This window comes from Coloeus monedula, assembly GCF_965178545.1.
Source record: "Coloeus monedula genome assembly, chromosome: 9".
In the NCBI taxonomy this organism is placed as follows: domain Eukaryota; kingdom Metazoa; phylum Chordata; class Aves; order Passeriformes; family Corvidae; genus Coloeus; species Coloeus monedula.
The window spans coordinates 13,920,541-13,940,903 of NC_138789.1; the positions used below are offsets into that span (position 1 = coordinate 13,920,541).

Below are 20,363 nucleotides of genomic sequence, written 5' to 3' on the forward strand. Positions count from 1 at the left end.
CAAGGCTTGTGCAGAGTGAGATAACAAACGGTACTATCAGTGGCTCTAAGCATTATCTGACAAACATGCACACAAGCGAGCCGCAAAATGGAAGTCAGACCACGCACATGATCATAATTTGCACTAAACCCAGGAGTTTATTCCCACCAGCAGACAGGCTGTTAGCTCAGGCTTAGTGCCATGCTACAGTGGCTATGTAGCTGCTGACTGCTCTGGAGCAGGGGAGAAGGCAGCCCGTGGTTGCTTGCAGCATGGTCAAGGCCACTGCCAGCTGCACGTGCCCACGTGCACCCTGTGCCTGAAGGACTCAGGTCGCACTGCCAGTCACCGGCTGCGTGTTTCCTCACAGGAGGTGGTGGCCAGTGTGCATGAACAGCTTTCTAGGATGAAGTCAAAGCACAAGCTCCTCTGAGGCAATTTAAAAGAAGCAAAATGCTCAAGAGGATAATGTGGAGCAAACTGATGTAAATGGTTCTTCTGCATAAACTTCAATTTTTGTAATTTGTTTAGGGAGCGAGGGAAGTGCATTTTTCTGTATGGTTTTGGTTTGCATAAATTCAGAAAGTGTTCTGAATTATTTTTTTCTGAAAATATAACTCAACTGTTGAGAAGGAGGTGAAGCTTTTGCAATGAAGGGAAAATATTATAATAGGAAAATTGGGCATTAATGTAGGGTCCATGTTCCAGACTTACTAGGTCTGAAAATAGATGAACTGGTGAGATTACCTTGTATGATTTTTACATGTGAAAATGGACATATAATTATCTATCAATATAAAATATTAGTGCGTATTTACTGTATAATAATTCAACTTTATTAATTCAATTTTATAAGCAAATTAAGATTGCCTCAAATTTACATACAATGTGAAGAAAAGTCCCTTTATCCTCTGTAACTGCAGCATTTGGCAGATTCAGGAATAAATAATCTTTTGTGGCAAGGGTATGCCTTATCAAACATATGCAGATCAGTGCTAATTAATGCTAATTAAGGTTTCCTGTCTATCTAGCTGGAAAAACGTCCAAATGTTATGAAATCCAGTTAGTATGCCTATTACCCTAATTGTTTTATATGGGATGCTTCTTAATTAAAATATGTAAATTTACCTTAATTGCTATATACTAATAGAGGTTCATGTTATCTCACTAAAAATGACAAGATGGTTAGGAGGGGTACTTAAACAAATAATTCTGATACGTTTGTAAATAAATGACCTTTACTCAAAATTATTTTTAATTGGAAATTGGCAAAAGGAACATTTTGCCATCTATGTTTCTCTTTAGTTTTAAGTAATGTCAGAATTTACGGTTCTTTGTTAATATAGATCTGGTGACATCGTAGCTTAATTAGGACTACTAAACAAGTCAACATTTTGTGTGTTTACTGTATGTTTCAAAATTGTTTGCTAACCTCACATTGACCTTCAGAAATGTCATACTTTACAATACTAATCTTTATTTTCAGTATTTTTGTGTTTTATGTTTTGATTTTTATCTCTTTTAATCACATGGTTTTACTTGAGAAGTTTGATGTATTGGTGTACTTTTGCTCGTGCCTGGGCCCTGCCTTTGCAGCAGAGAGGCTGGTGAGCTGCACCTCTCTGAGCTTCACCTGTGAGTGTAAGACATGAACTTTGATCGCCTTTGGGGGCAATAGACTGAGGCCCACACAGGTTTCTACACGAGGTCTTGTATGCCCAGCACAGAGGCACTATTTGAATGATATTTTGTATGGCTGTTCTTAGGTATACCATATTGGCATTTTCTTCATGGTTATCATACCATTTCACACACAGAGCAAACATTTTTCTCCCCCGATGTAAAGAATTTAATTGGAGAATCTGCTAATTTGGGGAACTGCCCAACAGTTGTAGCTTTTACTCATAATAGTAGTAGATCTTTAACATACCTGTTACATTTTAGCTTATATTACATAATATGTATCATCAACACACGCCTCACTTTGCAAAATCCGTCTAAAAGAATTTGCTGTTTTGCAGGATATTGTGACCAATGTTTCTCCAAGGATTGTGCGTGGAACTACTTCAGGTCCTCTGTATGGCCCAGGCCAAGGCTCTTTCCTAAACATTGAACTGATCAGCGAGAAAACAGCAGCATATTGGTGTAAAAGCATTACTGAACTGAAGGCTGACTTTCCAAACCACGTAAGTGCCACTCAGTCATAAAGATGCAACATACTTACTTGGAATCTCTAGTTTACAGATCTGTGGAAACACATAGAATGCAAATTGCTTTACTGACATACAGGTACATTGTTAAAAACCAGAAAAGCCCATCCAAATATTATTTAGATAGAAAATTCTGTGAAATTGCTGTTACATAGAGGACAATCATGATTTTTTAGTTAGGCTGGTGTTTAGTTTCAAATAGATACTATCAAGGAAAAGAGTTGATCCAGTGTGGATGCTTGGCATTTCTGTTGTGAATAATTTTGTATTTAAGATCATATATAATTTATAATAAGATTTGTTACTGTGAATTGAATTTGATCATGAAATGAATGTGTTCTTTTCATTCTTAATCCAGATGTGTAAGATGCTTATGGGATTTTTATAAGCAATTGAGTGCTCTTGGTGAAAAAACCCCAATACTTAAAGTTAACTTCACTACAAGGATAGAGTTTTGTTAGAGCTTGTTTGGCTCTGGGGAGTATCTGTCTCAAAGACAGTAATCATGGTTGGGAGCAATGACACCAGCTAGCTGGCATAAATGGTTTTCAGCTACTGGTCTTGTGAATAAGGACGACGAGGTAGAAAGTAAAATTCTCCTCAGTCATCTTGAATGGATAGAACTTGAAATCCCAGAGCCTGCATGTCTTCTGTCTTGAAGTTATTACCTCCATGGTTCAGCTATAAGCAAAATAAGTGAACATTCCTAAATATATTATGATGTGAAGATAATCAAGGGTTTTTTCTTATTCCTGGTGTTTAAATGTGCACATCAGCAAGTATAAAAGTGTTTAAACATTTCATATCGATAGTAAAAGTAATGCATGTTTAATATCCTACTTCACTGTGGATGGACTGTGTTTCTCTGCTGAGATTCTTGTCATTTTATTAACTGTGACTGAGCTTCATCATAATGAAAGCATGAACCAAAAGCTAATATCCCATTCCCTGATTTTGATTTTAACATCCTTTAAGTGAAAGTCCTGAGTATTGCATGCAGGCAGACTGTTGGCCATTTCTGCTGTGGGAATGCTATCCCACTGCAGTCTTCACCAAAAATCCCTCACAACACTTTATGCTTGAGATCAAACCATTCTCTTCTGTGAGGAAAAGCACTAGCAGCATTTCAAAAGGAAGATTTGAATTTTCTGAGACCTAGCATTGTGTGTAGGATGAGGGAGTCCCACTCTTCCAGAGTTCCTGGGGTGAACATCCTCTGATCATCCCTCATTATATGTGATTTATTACTTTGAGAATGTGAATTCTGTTTCTGCACATTGACTATGGCTGCTACTGTGGCATCTTTGAGGCTGGTAACACCTGCGTGGGCATAGGGGAAGCAGCACCCAGCAGTAGACCTTGGCATTGCTTACAGGGATTTTTAAAACACGCCTGTGAACTCATCTAAGAACTGTCATATAATTATAATGGTAAATTTGTTGCTAACTGAAAACAGAATTTTGTTCACTGAGGAGAAGTCTCTTGGTGTTTATTTTGAGATATTCTATATAATTACAGCTTGCAGAATTTTCTTCACCCAATTGCTGTTCACTCCTCTAGAAAGGCTTTTTTAGCTTTGTGTGTTTTGTTAAAACCAAAACCAGTTTCTGAGAACTGTTCGCGTGAACTTAATTAACAACCAAAGAATGACATTTTCTGCTCAAATGAAGGCCAAACAGATGAGGATACAAGTGATTGCAGTAAAAAAAACTTATCTTACTAAGGCAAATTTTAAAAGCCAATCAGAACTTACACATAATTACTTTTACTGTGAAATACAAGTTAGTTAGAGTAAGATTTATGTTACAGATGAAAAGGATGTGAGCAAAATAGGCACCTCACTAGAAGATGATCCCACAACAGCATTCTGTCTTGTGCCATTGGGAAGAAGCAAACCATAAAGGGCAGCTAAATTCCCCCAACAGAGGCTAGGATGTAAACTGAATTTTGCAATGGGTTATGCAAAAGAGGACCACCAGTCACAGCTCAGTGGGCAATGTCACTTAACTGTGACGTGTTGCCTCTATAAATCAGGAACTAGCATCTCCCTTGTGCTGTCTCCACCTCTGTAGTGGGTAGCCTCATTCTTTGTTTCTTCTGTCTCCTGATTCTTGCTTGTGGCTTGCAAATATTCTCTGCCTGGTGGTTTTTCCTGGTCTCCTATTAGCTTCTCCCTTCAACCCCAAATCCACTTCAAGTGGATGAGGGAAAAGCTGCCACCACCAGGAACTTGCTTCAGTTCCACTGGCAGTGAATAAAATAAGGGTCCAAGCAGAGGAAAAAGCAGAAGGTGTCTGGATTTTTTATGTTAGCTGGTGAAGTATTATCAAAAGCTGCTTACTGGGGTCACCCTACCACATGTGTGAAATGCATGAAGTTGTCAGTTCATGACTAGGCCATAACTGGGATGCGCAGTGGTTAAAGTGCTTTAGTTAGTGGGGTAAAAGAACTAACACTAATGTCACAACAAGTCCCACTTTCATATTTTATTCACCAAGGAGATACCTGATTATGTGGTGTGTTGGTGTACTTTTCAGCCAAAATGTGTCTGGAAAAATGACAGTTTATGGCATATTCAAGAAATTAATTTACCTAGGAAATACGAATTAAGCTGAGTAGAACTCACCTAATGATATGAACAGGAATGAAAACTGTGCGGGGAAAAAAACAATCAGTTTTACATTAGCAAATGTCTACAAAATTTAATCATTGGGAAGTGGCTGAGAAAGTTAAAAAAAGAAAGATTAAAAGCCTGGGGGGAGAACTTACTGCTAAAATCTTATATTCACATACTTGACAATAGCTACAATCTGGCCATTATCTGTGCTGGGAACTGTGAATACTGGTGGTGGCAGTATGTCTTGGTGAGCTGGTAAAGCAAGGAGCTGTAATCTCTTTAGTGTTTGCACTGAGGAGAACAAGCTTGAGAAGAGCAAGGTTTGAAAATAGTAAAATACTTCTCTGCAGAAAATGTGTACCAAGGTTTCACTTAGAGGGTGATGAACACAGTTGCTAAGTAGTCTTTCTACACCTTCCTGTAATTGGTGCCCTGTAGATGGTAATAAGGGCATTACCCTTAATTAAAAACCTCAATATGCAAATTAGTTTGGGTCTGAGTATGCGCAGGAGGTCACAGCAATACAAATAAGGGCTTTGACAGGACACTTCATAAAATAGATTGAAGGGGAAATGTCATTCCCTACCAGACTAAGAGAAGTCCATCACAAAGAAGAAAATTTCTGAGAACTTTGTACCACAAGAAAGAACTGGGATCTTGGAAGAAGATGCCAAATTGAATATTTTTTTAATATTTCTATGTTAGTATACTGAAGTCTTAAAAGTAAGTTTTTGGCCTCCTAGCTCAACACAAATTAGTTTGATCTTCTGCATGACTCTAGGGAATGTACATAGGATACCAGATTGTCAGCTGTGACACTGAATCTGTGATTCAGATAGCAGTGTCATGATGCGTTGAATTGAGAAACCTCTTCTGCTAGAAACATTAGTACTCATGGACCCCCAAACTAAGCTGAAAACTCTTGTCTTAATGTTTGTTCTGCTGCTTGCAGAATGTTGCTGACAGTCTCTCTGACAGTTACTCAGCAGAGAGCAGCTTTTCAAGGCTGAAACTGTTAAAGATGTATTTTTGTTCAACATTTTGTTCAGAATGTCCCAGGAGCACCTGTTGGGAGTAGCCATGCTAGAGAGTGTGTGAGAATAGATCTCTGGATCCCAGGCTGGTAACCAACTTCTTTGTAGCATTGTGGGGGTTTTGTTGGCTTTTGATTTTTTGGATTTGTTTGGGGTTTTTTTTAATCTCTTGGAATGGTGTAATAAGTTGTTATATTATGATTTTTTTTTCTACTACAGAAGTATGAAATAAGGCTGCTGGTTTTGTTTGGATTTGGTGTTTGTGTGTTCTTGGTTTAAGATAAGGGGCTACAGAGGAAGAAAAATGCAGTCTTAACAGGCATATATGAGTGCATTGCTCCTATAAATAAATTTTGGTGCAGAAACATGCAATGTTGAAAAATATGAAGTTATAAGGTGAATAGAAATAGGCTTGCAACAGTTATTTGGATAGTTTACATGGGGAGGTTTAATGGGTTTGCCAGTGTGATCCCTGAAGTGGTGTCCTATATTTCAATCTTATATGTTGGACCTGCTTGGGTTTTAAGAACGGGTTTTGTCTATAAACTGGGACCAGCATTTATCTGTTTATATAAACCTTTTTCCTTGCTAAGTCTGCACTAATAGTAGACCCTGTCATCTGGTTACTGAGAGGAATTGACCAGAATATCTAAAATTGCTGTAGATCTCCTTTGAGACTTAAAATTAAGGGACATTAGGTAGAAAACTTTTTAAGATACAGAGGAATCATAGACCTCACAGTTTTACTGTGAGAAGGTCAAAGTTGGATTTCTCACTAGAGGTATTCGGAATAATTTGTTTAATTTTGCAGGTATTATTATAGCTTTTGCTTTTAATGGATATTTAGAGGCCTGTGGGATGTTGTACATAGTATTTGCATTTTGCAATACCGGTCATGGACTTGCTTCGGGTTATAAAAAGTAATAGTTTTGCTCTTCCTAGGGCTAGTATAGATAGCTTTACCTTTCCATCACAGAGAAATGATACTTTCTACTCCAAATACCTACTGTATGATAAATCGCGTGCTTCTTGACAAGCTCAGTATCTACAAACTTGGACTAAAACATTTCTAAACAATCAGGTAGGGCCATGTCCATGGGGACCTCACTTGGTAGCAGTGTAGAGTCACCTGAATGGGGAGGGTATGTGCTGTGCATTCTCAGGCTTATCAGAGGATCCTTGCTGAAAGTGCAGATGCTTCTCCACATGAACTGAGAAGGGCAGAGCACAAGGGGAGAGAACCACAAGCTGGGCTGCCTAGAAGCCCGCACACTCCCAGAAGTGCAGAACAGCTACCTGGGTTGCTTTATCTGAATTTCAGGCCCACAAATCACGTTTAAAAAGCTCCAGAAGTTGTTATTGCTGCAGCTTAAACTTCCCAAAGCCAGCCGTCATGGATGCTTGGTAGGAGGTGAAAAAACCCACGCAGCAGTTGTTAAATTCACCATATGGAAAAGATCCCTTTCACTACAGAAAACTGGAAGCAGGCCCATTTTCTTAACATCAGAGGAAATCCTAGCTGAAGAGGGAAGGTGAGGTTGGAATAAGACACTCACACTGATTGCCTTGTCCAGGAACTAAATCACTTGGCCCTAGAGAGTGTGGAGCACAAGAACGGCCGTAACTTCTCTGTTCCAGTGACTGCTGCAGTGGGTAGAAAGGAAGACATCTCAGAGCATATTACCACATTCCCTTTTTCTCTTTGTCATTCACCACCAGAAAAAGGAAGGATGAAAAACAATAAAGAAAAACACTTCTTAGAAAAGAGAAGGAAAACAGCTGACCGGAAAGAACAGCAGACACATTGACAATGTACCTCTGCATGTTCCAGGGAAACTTCCACTCTTCCCCATCCTGAGGGTGTCCTCATTGCTCCTGATCCGGGTTCAGCTCTTTGTGAGCCAGCAGGATGCATTTTTTCCATGTTCAGTTTAAGGAGGAATTTGGCAAGAAGTCCAATTTTCACAATGAGCAGAGCAGTCTGGTAACAGAAATGTTGATATATTGTGTCTTTGAGATCACATTTGCTTATAAGGAAGGAAACTTTTCTGGAAAGGCTCTTCCACAACACATAAAAAATGCTTAAGTCTCACATGACCTGAATATTAATAGAGATGGGTCTGAGCTAAAAAAATATGGTGGTGTAAATTTTCACTCCTTGAGGCTTAGGTGTTAGTAAAAAAATGAGAAAATACAGGAAAATTCTCATCTGTCACCAGCATGTTTTGATAGTCACGTTGGCTATAGCAGATCTGCTTCAGGCTTGAAAAGTAGCAAAGAAGTGACATGGAGTCAATGTAAAAATCTCCTTTCTGGGAGAGATCTGGGGAACTACAGGCTTGAGATCTTTTATCCAATGCAAATTGGTAAAAGCTGTTCTAAAAATAGAGCTAGTAAAAAGAAAACAAACAAAGAGTAAAGAATCCCCTTTGTAGTATGTTATGCCTAAAAAAAAAAATGTTCTTTGAGGACATCAAGAGAAACTCAGATGATAAAGTGAGCTTGGGTTTCCAGAAGTGTTTGATAGGGTCCTTCTCTGAAGAATTTGAAAGTAATTAAGTTATCATAAGATTAGAGGAAGAAACCTACATGAATAAATAACCAGTTAAACATAGGAAACAATGTTAAGGAATAAATAGTCAATTTTCACCATGGATAGAGAGCTGCAGAAAAATTCTTTAGGGATCTGTACTGTGTTCTGTGCTATTTAAAATGTTTATTAACAATCTGAAAAAGAGACAGAATTTTAAGAATGTAAACTTTGTTGATAATAGTGTGTAATGTAGGGAGACAAAGATGAGAGCTGACATAAAAGGGTTGTGAAGAATCTTGCATTACTGAGTGACTGGCCAATGAACTGCCAGAAAAAAAATGAAAGTAGTATGCACATGGGATAAATTTATATGTACAGTGAGTGATAGCAAGCTAACTATACTGGGGTTACAGTAAGAGAGCACTATGAAAATCTCAGCTTAATGCTGAATAACATTGAAATAAAGCTTATCAAACACAGAATTTCTAGGAAAGGAAGAAAACATAGCAAAACCCATCACTATGCCAGCGTATTGATTCTTTTTTTTTTTTTTCCCCTTCACATTTTGAATATACTGTGAGATTCACATCTTTCTGGATTGGAACCAGAAGGGTGATAGGTGGAAATGAGTGATAGGAGATTCTTCACCACATGGCTCGGCAGCTGTGGAGCTCATTCTTACAGGGCACTGCCAGTCCCAGAGGTACATACAGGTTGAGAAAAACCTACTGGAAAAGCTATTTGAAAGCATCACCTCTGACTCAGGGAATTCCTGTGCCACAGATTTCTTAAAAGCTGGGCAAGTTTTCTAGGGAAATACTACTGTGAGCTTGCCCTAGGGAGCTGCTGCTGGTGCATGTGGGAGAAAGGGGACTGAGCTGTGTAACCATTCCTGTGGATTTACACTGTCAGTGCACAAAGAGGAGCTGTTAGGTTGGCACCCAGGATTAGAAGCCCTCCCTGCCTCCCAGTCCTGTCTCAGCCTTTGGACCACTGTTCCTGTATCACATTTTGACAACCTGATTAGCATGTAACGACATTACTTGAACTGAAGCTGATATATATATATATTTTATTTTGTACTAGTCTAAAATGTGCTAAAGAGTTTGTAATTGAGATGCTGCTTTCAGTTCACTAAGATTTGCTCCATTTCCAGAGGGTCACCTCAGACAATCCAGTAATACAAGAAAATCTGCTAAAAATTTACCCAATGTCTGATCATGCATGTTCAAATGACTGTGCAGTACATGTCATAATATTTGATCCCAACTGCACAATATTCCCACTGAGGGATTTTTTATTCTAAGTTTTTAAAAAATACGGTTATTAATCTGGCAAAGAAGTGGAAATACATATTCTGGCCACCAATTTGAGGGAATTTTATTTTAAGAAAGCACATTATCTGTTGCTGGAAACCGCAATTTGTAACTGAAAATAGGACAACATGGTAAGTTCAGTGAGATATTTACAATCAATTTATGATTCAGATGTACATGTTTGTGGTGACAAATTAGGACCTTGAGGAAAAATGTGAGGTCTTTTATGTTTTGCACTTGGAAACTACAGCTTTGTTGAGAAACCTGTCAGACTAGTTTAGTGGAGAACTGTAGTTCTTTCCTATGCATGTTATAAAGCCGTGATTTATTTTGTTTGTTTTACTGTCATGGCTAGGGTTTGAAAAATAGTGAGTAGTTCAGTAAGGCAGAAGACTATCTGTACATATGCTAAGAATATCCTTTTGATTTAAAAAGTGATTTATTGATCCCTGGAAAAAAAAGAACAATTTTCACAGTTCTGTGAGGTCTATGAACCATCTTTAAAACTTTAGCCTTAGGGTAAGAAGTAGGAGAAAATTAAAGCAGTTTCTGAAATACTTCACCAACCATCTCCTAGAAAATGACCCAATCTGCTTGATTACTGGAAAAGACAAACTCCTTAATGGCTAGCATCAGCAGAAGCTGCTTCAGGATGTGCTTTGGCAGTTGCTGCTAAAAATTCCTTTTCTGCAGAGATATGTGAGCGGTCATTAAGTAGGAGTATTGACAAAAGAAATGCCCTAAACATAAAGACAGTGTGATTAAAAAGATATTTCTAGAATGTAATTCTGCTGACAGTGACATGAAGAGTTGCATATTTCTTTTTATCTTATGGAAGTGTGAATATGCAGACTATTATTTAGAGGGAAAAGACAGTCTCTTAAAAATCCTAACTGTTTTCTCAGTTTGGTGAGTTACTGTGCACGTAATAGAGTGCTCCAAAACGATCTGTGTGATCTGGATGGGAATCAGGATTGTAGATTGTAGAAATGTCCTCCATAAACTGCAACAAAGGAAATGGCATCATGCATTAGACCCCCTGTATGCTCAGATGTCCATTTCACCCCCTTCAATCTGTGCTTAAAATAGCAATAACAACCTTGGTGCAGGGCATTTCCTGGCGATTAATGACTGGCCAGGGTTAATGGCCCTCAGCAGTGCCTCAGGCCATCAACTCCTCCCAGCCAGTCATTACTCCCTGGGAAATGCCCTTTTCTGGGTAGTTATTGTTTTAATATTAAGATATAGATGCCGTTAGATGGAGATAAAATGACCTTGTGGCAATGTTACAAGATAAATCTTAAAAATAAAGTAATGGCAAAATTTAAAAATTATTAGCAGTCAACAGTCCATCAGAATTAAAATCTAAAGTTTGTAAAAATTACAGCATTCTGCTAGTCTGGTTATCTGTGCAAAATATATATCCCCTAAATACATCTTCCTAATTTCCATTTCATGTTTGTCATAGGCAATTGGCTAAATTATAGAATTTGATCTTCTAAAATGCACAGTACCTTTGACATTAATTTTACTGTCTGTGATACGATTTTAGTCTTTTATGAAGCACTGAGCATATGTGATTTAGATAATTCTGCTTTTTTCTCTTTTATGTAGTGTATATTACAATAATAATAGGAAAGCGAATGTATACCTGAGCAAAGTAGTAAGTATATGCTGTTCCTGTAGCCCATATTCTGAATATTCTGTGATGTGGTTTACATTTTAGGCGTTCTGCTAGAGCTCTAATGAAGAAAAATATGAAGGCTAGGTCTATATTTAAAAGGCTTGCTCACATACTTATGTAGGCTAGGAATACTAAAAATAAAAATGGCATCTAACTGCTGTCCTGGCAGAACCCAGTGTAGATGCAGTTATACCATCAAACTGTTTATTTTTGTTCAGAAGCAAGTGCAGCGTTTGCTGCTCTGAACTGTGCTGGTAGTAGGAGAGCTGGCTCTCTGCAGACTTGTTCTAGCTCAGACAAGAAAGGCAGAGGCACATGCTTGAATCTATCACAATTAGAGCCAGCTCTTCAGCATGATTGACAGCAGCTGGACTATATCCCAGCCTCCTGTGCTTTCTGGGGAGGGGGGCTAGGGAAAAATCTCAAATTCTGAGTGAGATGTGGGAATAAAGTGTTCCAAGATGTTTTTTTTTCTTTATCTACCAAGAGGAACATGTAGATGAGCAGAATTCTTAGTGGGCTCTGAACTGATCTTAATCTATACCCTCAATACTGCTGGTAGCTTCTAAACTTCTTATGCACATTGTGTTTAAGAACTATGATCATGAACTTTTACATAGTCTTCATCACTAAACTTCTCACATCTGTCACATTTCCATATTCTAGATCTCAATTCACCCTCGTTTATATTTAATTTTTTTTTTTAAGCAATTTTGTTATCTTCATATAGTCTTAGTCTAATACAGGGTTATGTGTACACGGACGTGCCAGCCAATTACCTTGGTATAGCAAACTGCAGTGTGCCAGTGGGGTAACTACCACTGTTAGGAACTTGCAGCAAGTACAGGCTGATTCAAGTTAATATGAATTTCTTCCATTTTAGATGTAGCAAACCAGCCTTACCTCCTATTTTATGGGGTTTCAAAGAGCACTAGAGCAGCCACTGGCTGCAGGTGTGCCCATGAGAGGTAACTCATAAATCAGCAGTAACGTGTTTGTTGAAACCTTGTATGCAGAGCTAGTGGAGATGGTCTTTTAAGTGTTGAAGGAAGTGTGTGACAGTAAGTACTTATTTACTGAACACTTAAACCCAAATAAATATTTTAAAGACTTGTTTAAGGGAGACTTAAATACATCCTTTCTTGTGAGCCACGTAGGTTAAATGTAGACTAAGAAACCAGCAGAGTGCTTTCCTCTCCTATTTCCTGCCACTACACTTCCCAGTCTCACAAATCTCAGGAAGAATGCTTTTTCACTGGTTTATTTTTACATCTTTCTCTCATTTTTAAGTGCAGGGTTCCTAATCTATTTCAAGTTTAATTTTCTTTTACTTCTTTTTATGTTTAATATTTTTGTTATAAAATTGTACTTATGTTATTTTTTCTGTCTATACATAATAGCTAATTAAAGTCTTATGTTTGGAAAACAAAATACTGAAACGCTATTCCTAAATTTCAGGGTAGCATTTATAAAAATCTGCTTCATTATTCTTGCAGTGTAATGTGATAAACTTCTTCTTAGGCACACCATTCTTGGCCACCTAGCCATTTATGCTCTCTCTATCTAACTGTATTAAAATTTGAATATGCTTGCAGAATGCTTCATTTAAGTTATATCCAGCTCAGATGAGAGTATCTAAAGACTGTGTGATTTTATAGGTACCCCAAATTCTTACCTGAGTGCAGTATGTGCATCTTAAAGCAAAGGGTGGGTATTAAAAATGCATGTGTGTTATATTTGCATTCTCTCAGTGTACTCTCAGCACACCTCTGGTTCCTAGAAGGCCTTCTGCCTTTGATTCTGCCAAAGGCATCCACACTTCACGTGATTTATTTTCAGTTTATCTTTTTGGGAACATACATACAGCTGGGTCATTGATAAAAATCTCACCAACACTAGGTTTTTCAGTGCTTTCATTTAAATGATCATTTGAATGAGGCTATAAACCTGTACAAAATTCAATGCACTTTAATTTTAAAATGTCCAATCACATAGCAATATGCTGAACAAGTTAGGTAACAATTTTATTAAATTTCCACATATACAGTGAAAATAGTAAGGCCTCTTTCAGTTTCTCAGCATCTTCACATGAGCTTCCCTAAAATATGAAGAGGTGGGTCGAACTGGCAGTTGAGGAGGAAAGATTAGTCAGAAGGTAACTGCCAACTTACAGCCCTTAATTTTGTATCTTCTTTGCTGCTGGAGTGTAGCCAAAGAACTACTTGGGTCATCAGACATAACAGCTAGCTACGTAAGTAAGTTCTAATGTCTGCACAGAAAAAAAAAGCTACCCACTCATGAGACTTTTCTGATCATACCACAGATGGGAGCACTGCAGACCTGCCATCAGGAGGTTCAGTGCATAGTAGCACTCTTGTTCACTGAATTTTTGGCCTGGCTGGGAAATACCAGGGGATGATAGGAAAGATAGATGAAGAGATCGAGTTCAACAGAAAACATGGGTTTTCATCTTCACTTCTTGAACAGTTCTGTGCCTGCCAGAAAGCAGAGTTTCTTTCTGTGCTAATGGACTATTTTACTGTAATTTTCACCATAGAAATATTTACACATGAAATATTTTTTTCCAAATGAAAGGTTTTGGTGGAGATGGATTCCACTGGTCTTGCTTTGACCAGCGAAAAGATCCCATGCTTTTAACCATGTGGGTATTTGCAGGTTGTCTCCAGTCATGAGGTGAGCCTGCTCCATTGATCAGGGAGGTTTGGGGCTGTGAAGAACCTCTCTTCTTTGTGAAGTCCCATACCTAGACCAATACCTAGGGAAATAGTATTTATATACTATTTATTTATCGTATTTAAATACAAATAGTATTTAGGGACTGAGAGGTCTCCTCTATGCAGCTGTCATTTAAAGCCATTAGATAATTTCCTGAAGATAGGACGAGCCTTAAAGCCTGTTCCTACACATCTTCTTAACTACCATACCCTCACCTCCCAGAACAGCCTAACTGAAGAGTGGTTGTGCAAAATCAGGTAAATTATCAGTGCTTTTTAGTGCATCACTATGAGGATGATGGTGCACAGAGAGAGAGTGGGTGAGTTGTGGAGGATGCAACCTGGCTGACAAAATCATTTGCTCCATCCAAGCATCCCTCTGGCACCAGCAATGTCACATGATAAAGTAGATCACAGGGCTCTGAAGTGTAAAAAGGGAGGGGTTTTTCTCTCTGCTCTCTGAGTCACAATTTTCTCCTCGACTGGCACTGGTACTGCTAGCTTTCTTGAGCCTTCAAAATCCAAGGAAGTGAATTAAAAGAAGTCCTGGGGGTGATGGAACAAGAGAAGAGATAGGCTGGACTTCCCAGAGATGCAAAGAGACAGATTTGACCCGGGGAATTGATAGCTGACAGAGGGCAGGGGTTAGGAAACTCTGATGAAGTTATTCATTCCATATTTTGTCTCTTTGTATTTTCTGCTGAATTTGTTTTCTAGTAAGTTAAGCAGCTTTGCTGCTAAGTAATAGGGGAAATACATCTGTATATATCTAGAAGCAGCCAAGGTCTGGAAGGGATCTTAGGGTTCCTTTCAGTCAACAGCTGCTCGTTCCCTCCGTGGGAGCAGCCTACATGCCTTGAGCATCTTTTTCTCCAGTTGGTTTCCCCTCTCAGAGGGGCACCCTGCAGAGAGTTGCCTGTGCTATTGTGAGAATAAAGAGCAACAATTAGCGAGGTGCTCTAGGAACTGTGGTAAAAGGGACTGTGTGTATCTGGGCAGAGAATTTGATAAGAGAAGAATTTCTAAAGGTGGAGAAAAAAATTCACAAATTTGTGTAGCCTTTTTCCAGCCTTGTCTTCCTTATGTGGTATTGAGAATCAATAATGTGTCAGCACCCTGGTGTAAAGCTTTTGCTACAGGTCATAGCATGTGTCTGAAATATCATAGAATTAGATATATTCTTTTTTTGTTAGCTTCTCCAATATTGCTTTGGCCTCCTCTGCTTTCTCTTTATATTAAATCAGTGTGGAAAGTACAGAAATACAGCAGGGGTGTGCCAATTCCACAAGGACTTTCAGGCATTGTTAGAAAGAAGTGCTGCCAAAAATTAGTATCTGTCTTCACTCTTCTCTTGGAATCAGCCTTTATTTCCATTCACTTATGTATTTGTTTTCAGTCATTACCAAAGAGACTAAAGGTTGAACTAGGATAGGTTTCCTATGAAAAATAAAATCCCAGAGATTCTATCAAATTTCCAGGGAAGTCTTTAGCCACATAGGTAATTTTCAATGTAATTTGAAGGGTTTACCTGAAGTACTAAAATTTTCAAGAGTCTGTCATAAAATTGACATACTTTTTCTAATCATGTTAAATATTTGAGTTTCCCTGAAGTACTCCATACAGGTGCTATATTCCCTTTCATTGTAGATATGTTTTGGGGAACTCTTATTCCATGGTTCCTTTTTCACCCTTCAGAAGTTACCACTTCTTAATTAGAGTGCCCTGAGTCATGAGAGATGCACCAGATCTTTTTTTTTCCTGACCATTCACTTTTTTTCAGTTGCCTTGTGAATCAGTAGGACTCTCATAAGGTGAGCTTTTGATCTATCCACACTTTCCATGTCTGTGATCTGTGCCTGCACATTTCTGTGTAAGCAGGGCCAAGGGCACAGTGGCTCAACTGCTGCCCTGGTAGTGCTGATGTGGTGCTGAGTCTGAGGTGGTAGAGAAGCACTTACGAAACCAAGTACTTCCCTTGTTTTTCTACAGGTGCAGCAAGTTCTAAAGAGCAGCCTGCTTAGCCTTGTGCTCCCATCAAAGACACAATGTTGTGTTTATTTTGCAAATAAAAAGGTTTGTTCATACCTTTTGGGTTGTGTTTTTCTGAGGGTGTTAGAACCTAACAGCTCTAGGCCTGATTTTGAAGTTGTAGCCCAGTGTACTCCCAGAAATCCATAAAATAATCTCATTAAATAGGTGGGTTTCATTGATAGAAGCAGTCATCGTGAAAGTAATTGCCTTTAAAAATAAGCATCTCCATTTAGCCTGAGAATAGAATCTTTGCCGTTTTCTGCTCACGCTGATTTCTTTTATGTGATACAGAGCAAATCATTGTATTTTCAAACTTTTATCAACTAGACTTAGTTGTGTACTAATAATGTTTGGCCTGTTTTTGTGTTGCTCTGTTGCATCTAACTTGCCCTTCACTTTAAAAAACCGTTCGGAGATCTCACTATAAAGTAACAAGGCAGAGAAAGGGTTTGCTACAGCTGAATAACAACCATACTAAAATTCCCTACTTGTCTTATTTTCATTTACTCAAATATATGTCTTTTAAGTGCAAGTGAAGGAGGAAAACAATGGATGGTTAGAGATTGTTAAATTATTTACTGGAGAGTAAATTCCCTGAAAAAAGAAGAGAGAAGAGAAGGAGAATTGCAGGTCAGCAGTGTCAAGACATTCTGCATTACTTGGCTTTATCATCATGCAGAATCTTTTTATTAAGGCAGCGCAGAAAGAATAGATTTATGGACTGAAGGTACAATGTTTCATATGTCCATATCCATCTAGATTGACAGTTCCTACCAACATGAATTTCCCAGGAGAGACAGTGTTACTGGTGTCAGTGGATGGCATCATTTACTTTGGTGTTCCATTATTAAATTGATAACAAGATAATTCCTCTGCTTCTCAGAGACATGACAGGTTTTACAATTGTTAACTTTCTTATTGCATGGGATTTGATGTTCTAGGTAGTTTTTAATAAGAAGCTTATTTTTATTTCAGTTCTGCAACAAATCAAAATTTACAAGAACGTACAGAAAAAGAGAAACCAGGCTGAGTGTACACGGCATCAAAATCAGGCTGGTTTCCAGAGGGTTGTTTTTACAGCAGCAAATGTTTGTGCTCCCGTTGTTTTCAATACTGCACATTTGAGTGTATTTGTGCAGTACAGAATGTTTGCTGCGCTTGTACTCTTGTCTTGTACAGTGGGTGTTAGAAGTGTTCTGTACATTGGTAATTCTGGCTCTATTGTTTTGAGGGTGATCATTTCATCAGCCAGTGGCCATTTTGAAAAGCACAAGACGGCCACAGGCGGCAGTGAATAGCACAAAGCTTCCAAGAGCTTTTCTGCTGGCATGGTGTGACACAGTTGTGACTTGTCCTGAACCTGATGCTGTGCAAGAGGCAGAGTTAGAGAGGAAGGCTCTTGGTGTGAGTTTCGAGAAGGCAGAACATCGGTACCAACCCCAAAAATCCCATGGTGCTGTTGTTGTTCCCTCACTGCTTTTTGCTGTTGAGACTGCATCTTAAGAGCTGTTGTGAGGGCAGTCTGGCCTGTGGCCCGTATGTTTGACTTACATGTGTGAAGAGCTATGAGAAGTCCATCTGCAGCAGGTGTTTTTTCCATGTAGATATTTGCAAGGTTATTTATGGTGTCATTGAAATTGGATATAGGAGTGCCCTATAAACCATTCTTTGTTAACTTCTCACCAAGCACCTGGTGGACCATGTGCTCTCGTAGCTGCACTTGTGCAGGACCTTCAGGAAAGGTTCCCAGTGCATCAGCCTGTTCTGATGTGTGGGTGAGAGGTGGTGTGGGTCACAACTCAGTGCACGTACCCCACATTCTGACAGATGGGTGATTTTAATGCCGTGGAACAGTGGTTCAGCTGCCCAGAAGTTCTCCTCTCCTTGTGTGTTTGTGTAGATGGAGGTACCTTTTCCACTGGTGAATGGTGAACTGAACATCTTATTTTTGCCATTGTTCTAGAAAGATTATATATTCACTGCCAAGCTCCTTCTTAGAAAATGCTCCCTGAGGAATTTTGATTTAAAATGTTTCAGTTTGTTCAGACTAAGCAGGTCATGTGGTAAGGCTGTACTCTGTTGTTTTAGAAGAAGAAACATGACTTGAAAGGAAGATTGAGGTCTTTCCATCTGAGCCAAACACAAATACCTTTTGAAATTTAGCTTGGTCAACAATAATTTTTTGGGTATTGAAATCTGGTTCTTAATAAAGTCTTCAATCTCTGCACCCTCTCTTTACACACCAATTATCCTGTTCCTTATCTCTGCTTCCCAAACAAGTAGCTGTTAAAAAACCCAGTCCTTCAGCCTTCTTGAAAGCTCCTCTTGATTTTGCAGCTTTCAGGGGAGCACAGTCTTTTAAAGATGATGCTAAGAATCTCTTTCTATTTTTTCAAGGACTATGCACATAAAAAATAAAATGCTGTGGATTTTTGTCAGTGTTTGAGAAATCAAAGAGGGGTGCATGTTGTGGCCAGCAGCAGAATCTAAATAGAGCATCTATGGACATGATGCAGAACTGCCCTCATGTCTGGTGCAGCAATGGGAGGGGAGAGGCAGGGAAGAGAAAGCAGAAACTATATGGTGGCTGGATTTCCTGAAGTGCAGGGAGATTATGCACAGGCCTGGAAGAGTAAGTTAGGGTACAGGCTCTGGCCTGTGTGAGATGACCAAAATAAATTTTGTTATCATGGGCATGAGGGTAGAGGATTGTGATTTCATTCTATATGTCGAGAATTTTTCTTAAATTTGCAGGAATTGACAGTGTTCACATTTAAATCCAGACCCCTGAGACTTTTTTTTCAGACCATTTGAGTGTACTGAAACTCCCTTACTCCCTGCAGAGCAGTGCTGGACAAATGGTAGTTGTCAACATAAGAGTTTTACTGCTCTCTGGCTTTAAATAGATGTGACCCAAACTAGGCCCAGTTTTTGGGTTTTTTTTCTCCTTCCTTTTGTTTTGCAACCTCTTGCGGTGAATTCCATGTGCTAGGAAAGAAAGATCACTTGGAAACATATGCAGTGGCAAACCTCATCCTTTTTATTTCTTTTAATGCTATTGCATTCATGAGACATCCACACAGAGATAATGGAAGAGAAAAAAAATCATTCACAAGGGAAATAGATTCTACTTGAAGCTTCCAGGGGATTATTATAAACAGGGAGAAAAATATTTTAAGGATTATGAGAAGTACCTTGTCAGTGTTCTTTTAAGCAGAACAACTACTAATGCATTAGTCACAGAATTGTGTGAAATGTAGCTTTTTACTGCTTTAGCTACAGTATATTCATCTTATAATGGTGTCCTAACTGGTACATTACATATCCTCCCTCTTCCATCTCCCTTTCGTCCAACAAAAAACAAGTTTTACTGTGGACCTTTTTGTTCCATGAATGATCAGGAAAATTCTGAACACAGAAGAGAGTGTGGTGTTGCAAACATGCATTTGTCCCTTTGTAGGCATTTGGAGAAATTGTCCCTCACCTTGTATGGTATCGGAGCGAAAAGCCCTTGTCTGGTGATGTCTGTCACAGTGATTGTCAGGGAGGGACAGAGTCTGCAGGGCTGCTGTGCTCCCCGGGGCAGGGCAGCAGCATCTCCCACAACAGGCAAACCAGCAGTATGGATGGAGGAGAAGAGGGAACAGCAAATACCAGCTATGATTTTGATCTGTGATAAGAAATGGGCCAGTGGTCCCCACTGTGCTTCAATCATGCACGGTTTGCAGGCAGCCCACACTCCAGCTATGACAAAGCTGCAATTTAGTCAACCTTCATTTACCACTTACTACACTTTAGCAGCAGCTTCATTGTAAGATCTGTCAGGAGTCTACTTTTGTAAGCTGGGAAGCGTGGTGCAGCTTCACACTTGTGGCTCAAACCACTGTAATTAAGCTCATGTCAGGTTGCCACTGAAAATTTCAGGAATCAAAAGAAAGGATCTGCCCTCTGCAGATGCTCCTGGACTGGGCCATGTGCTGGACTTTCATGAGATACCAGCTGTTTGGGGCTATTAAAGTTGCAGGGGTAGCAAAGTGGTACATGGCATTGTAGGCACTGGAAAAATGAGTGAGAAGAGACTAAGAAGCTGAAATGTGATAACAATTCTTGTTTGTTACTTTCCAGTAAAACCTCTGCATTTTATCACTTATAATTCATACTTTGTTCTTGCTATTCTCTTTTAGGTAGTAGGAGATAATAGTCTGTATTTTCTTTATAAATTTC

The 20,363-nt window shown here is 39.0% G+C and overlaps 1 protein-coding gene across 1 annotated transcript in view; it reads left to right on the forward strand.

Annotated features, from left to right (window-relative positions):
• Nucleotides 1-20,363, forward strand: part of DPYD (dihydropyrimidine dehydrogenase) — a 348,807-nt gene that overhangs the window by 212,973 nt on the left and 115,471 nt on the right. The window contains exon 14 of the mRNA XM_082286925.1: nucleotides 2,001-2,165. Within this exon, the coding sequence (XP_082143051.1) occupies nucleotides 2,001-2,165 (165 nt within the window). The remainder of the gene's footprint in view (nucleotides 1-2,000; nucleotides 2,166-20,363) is intronic.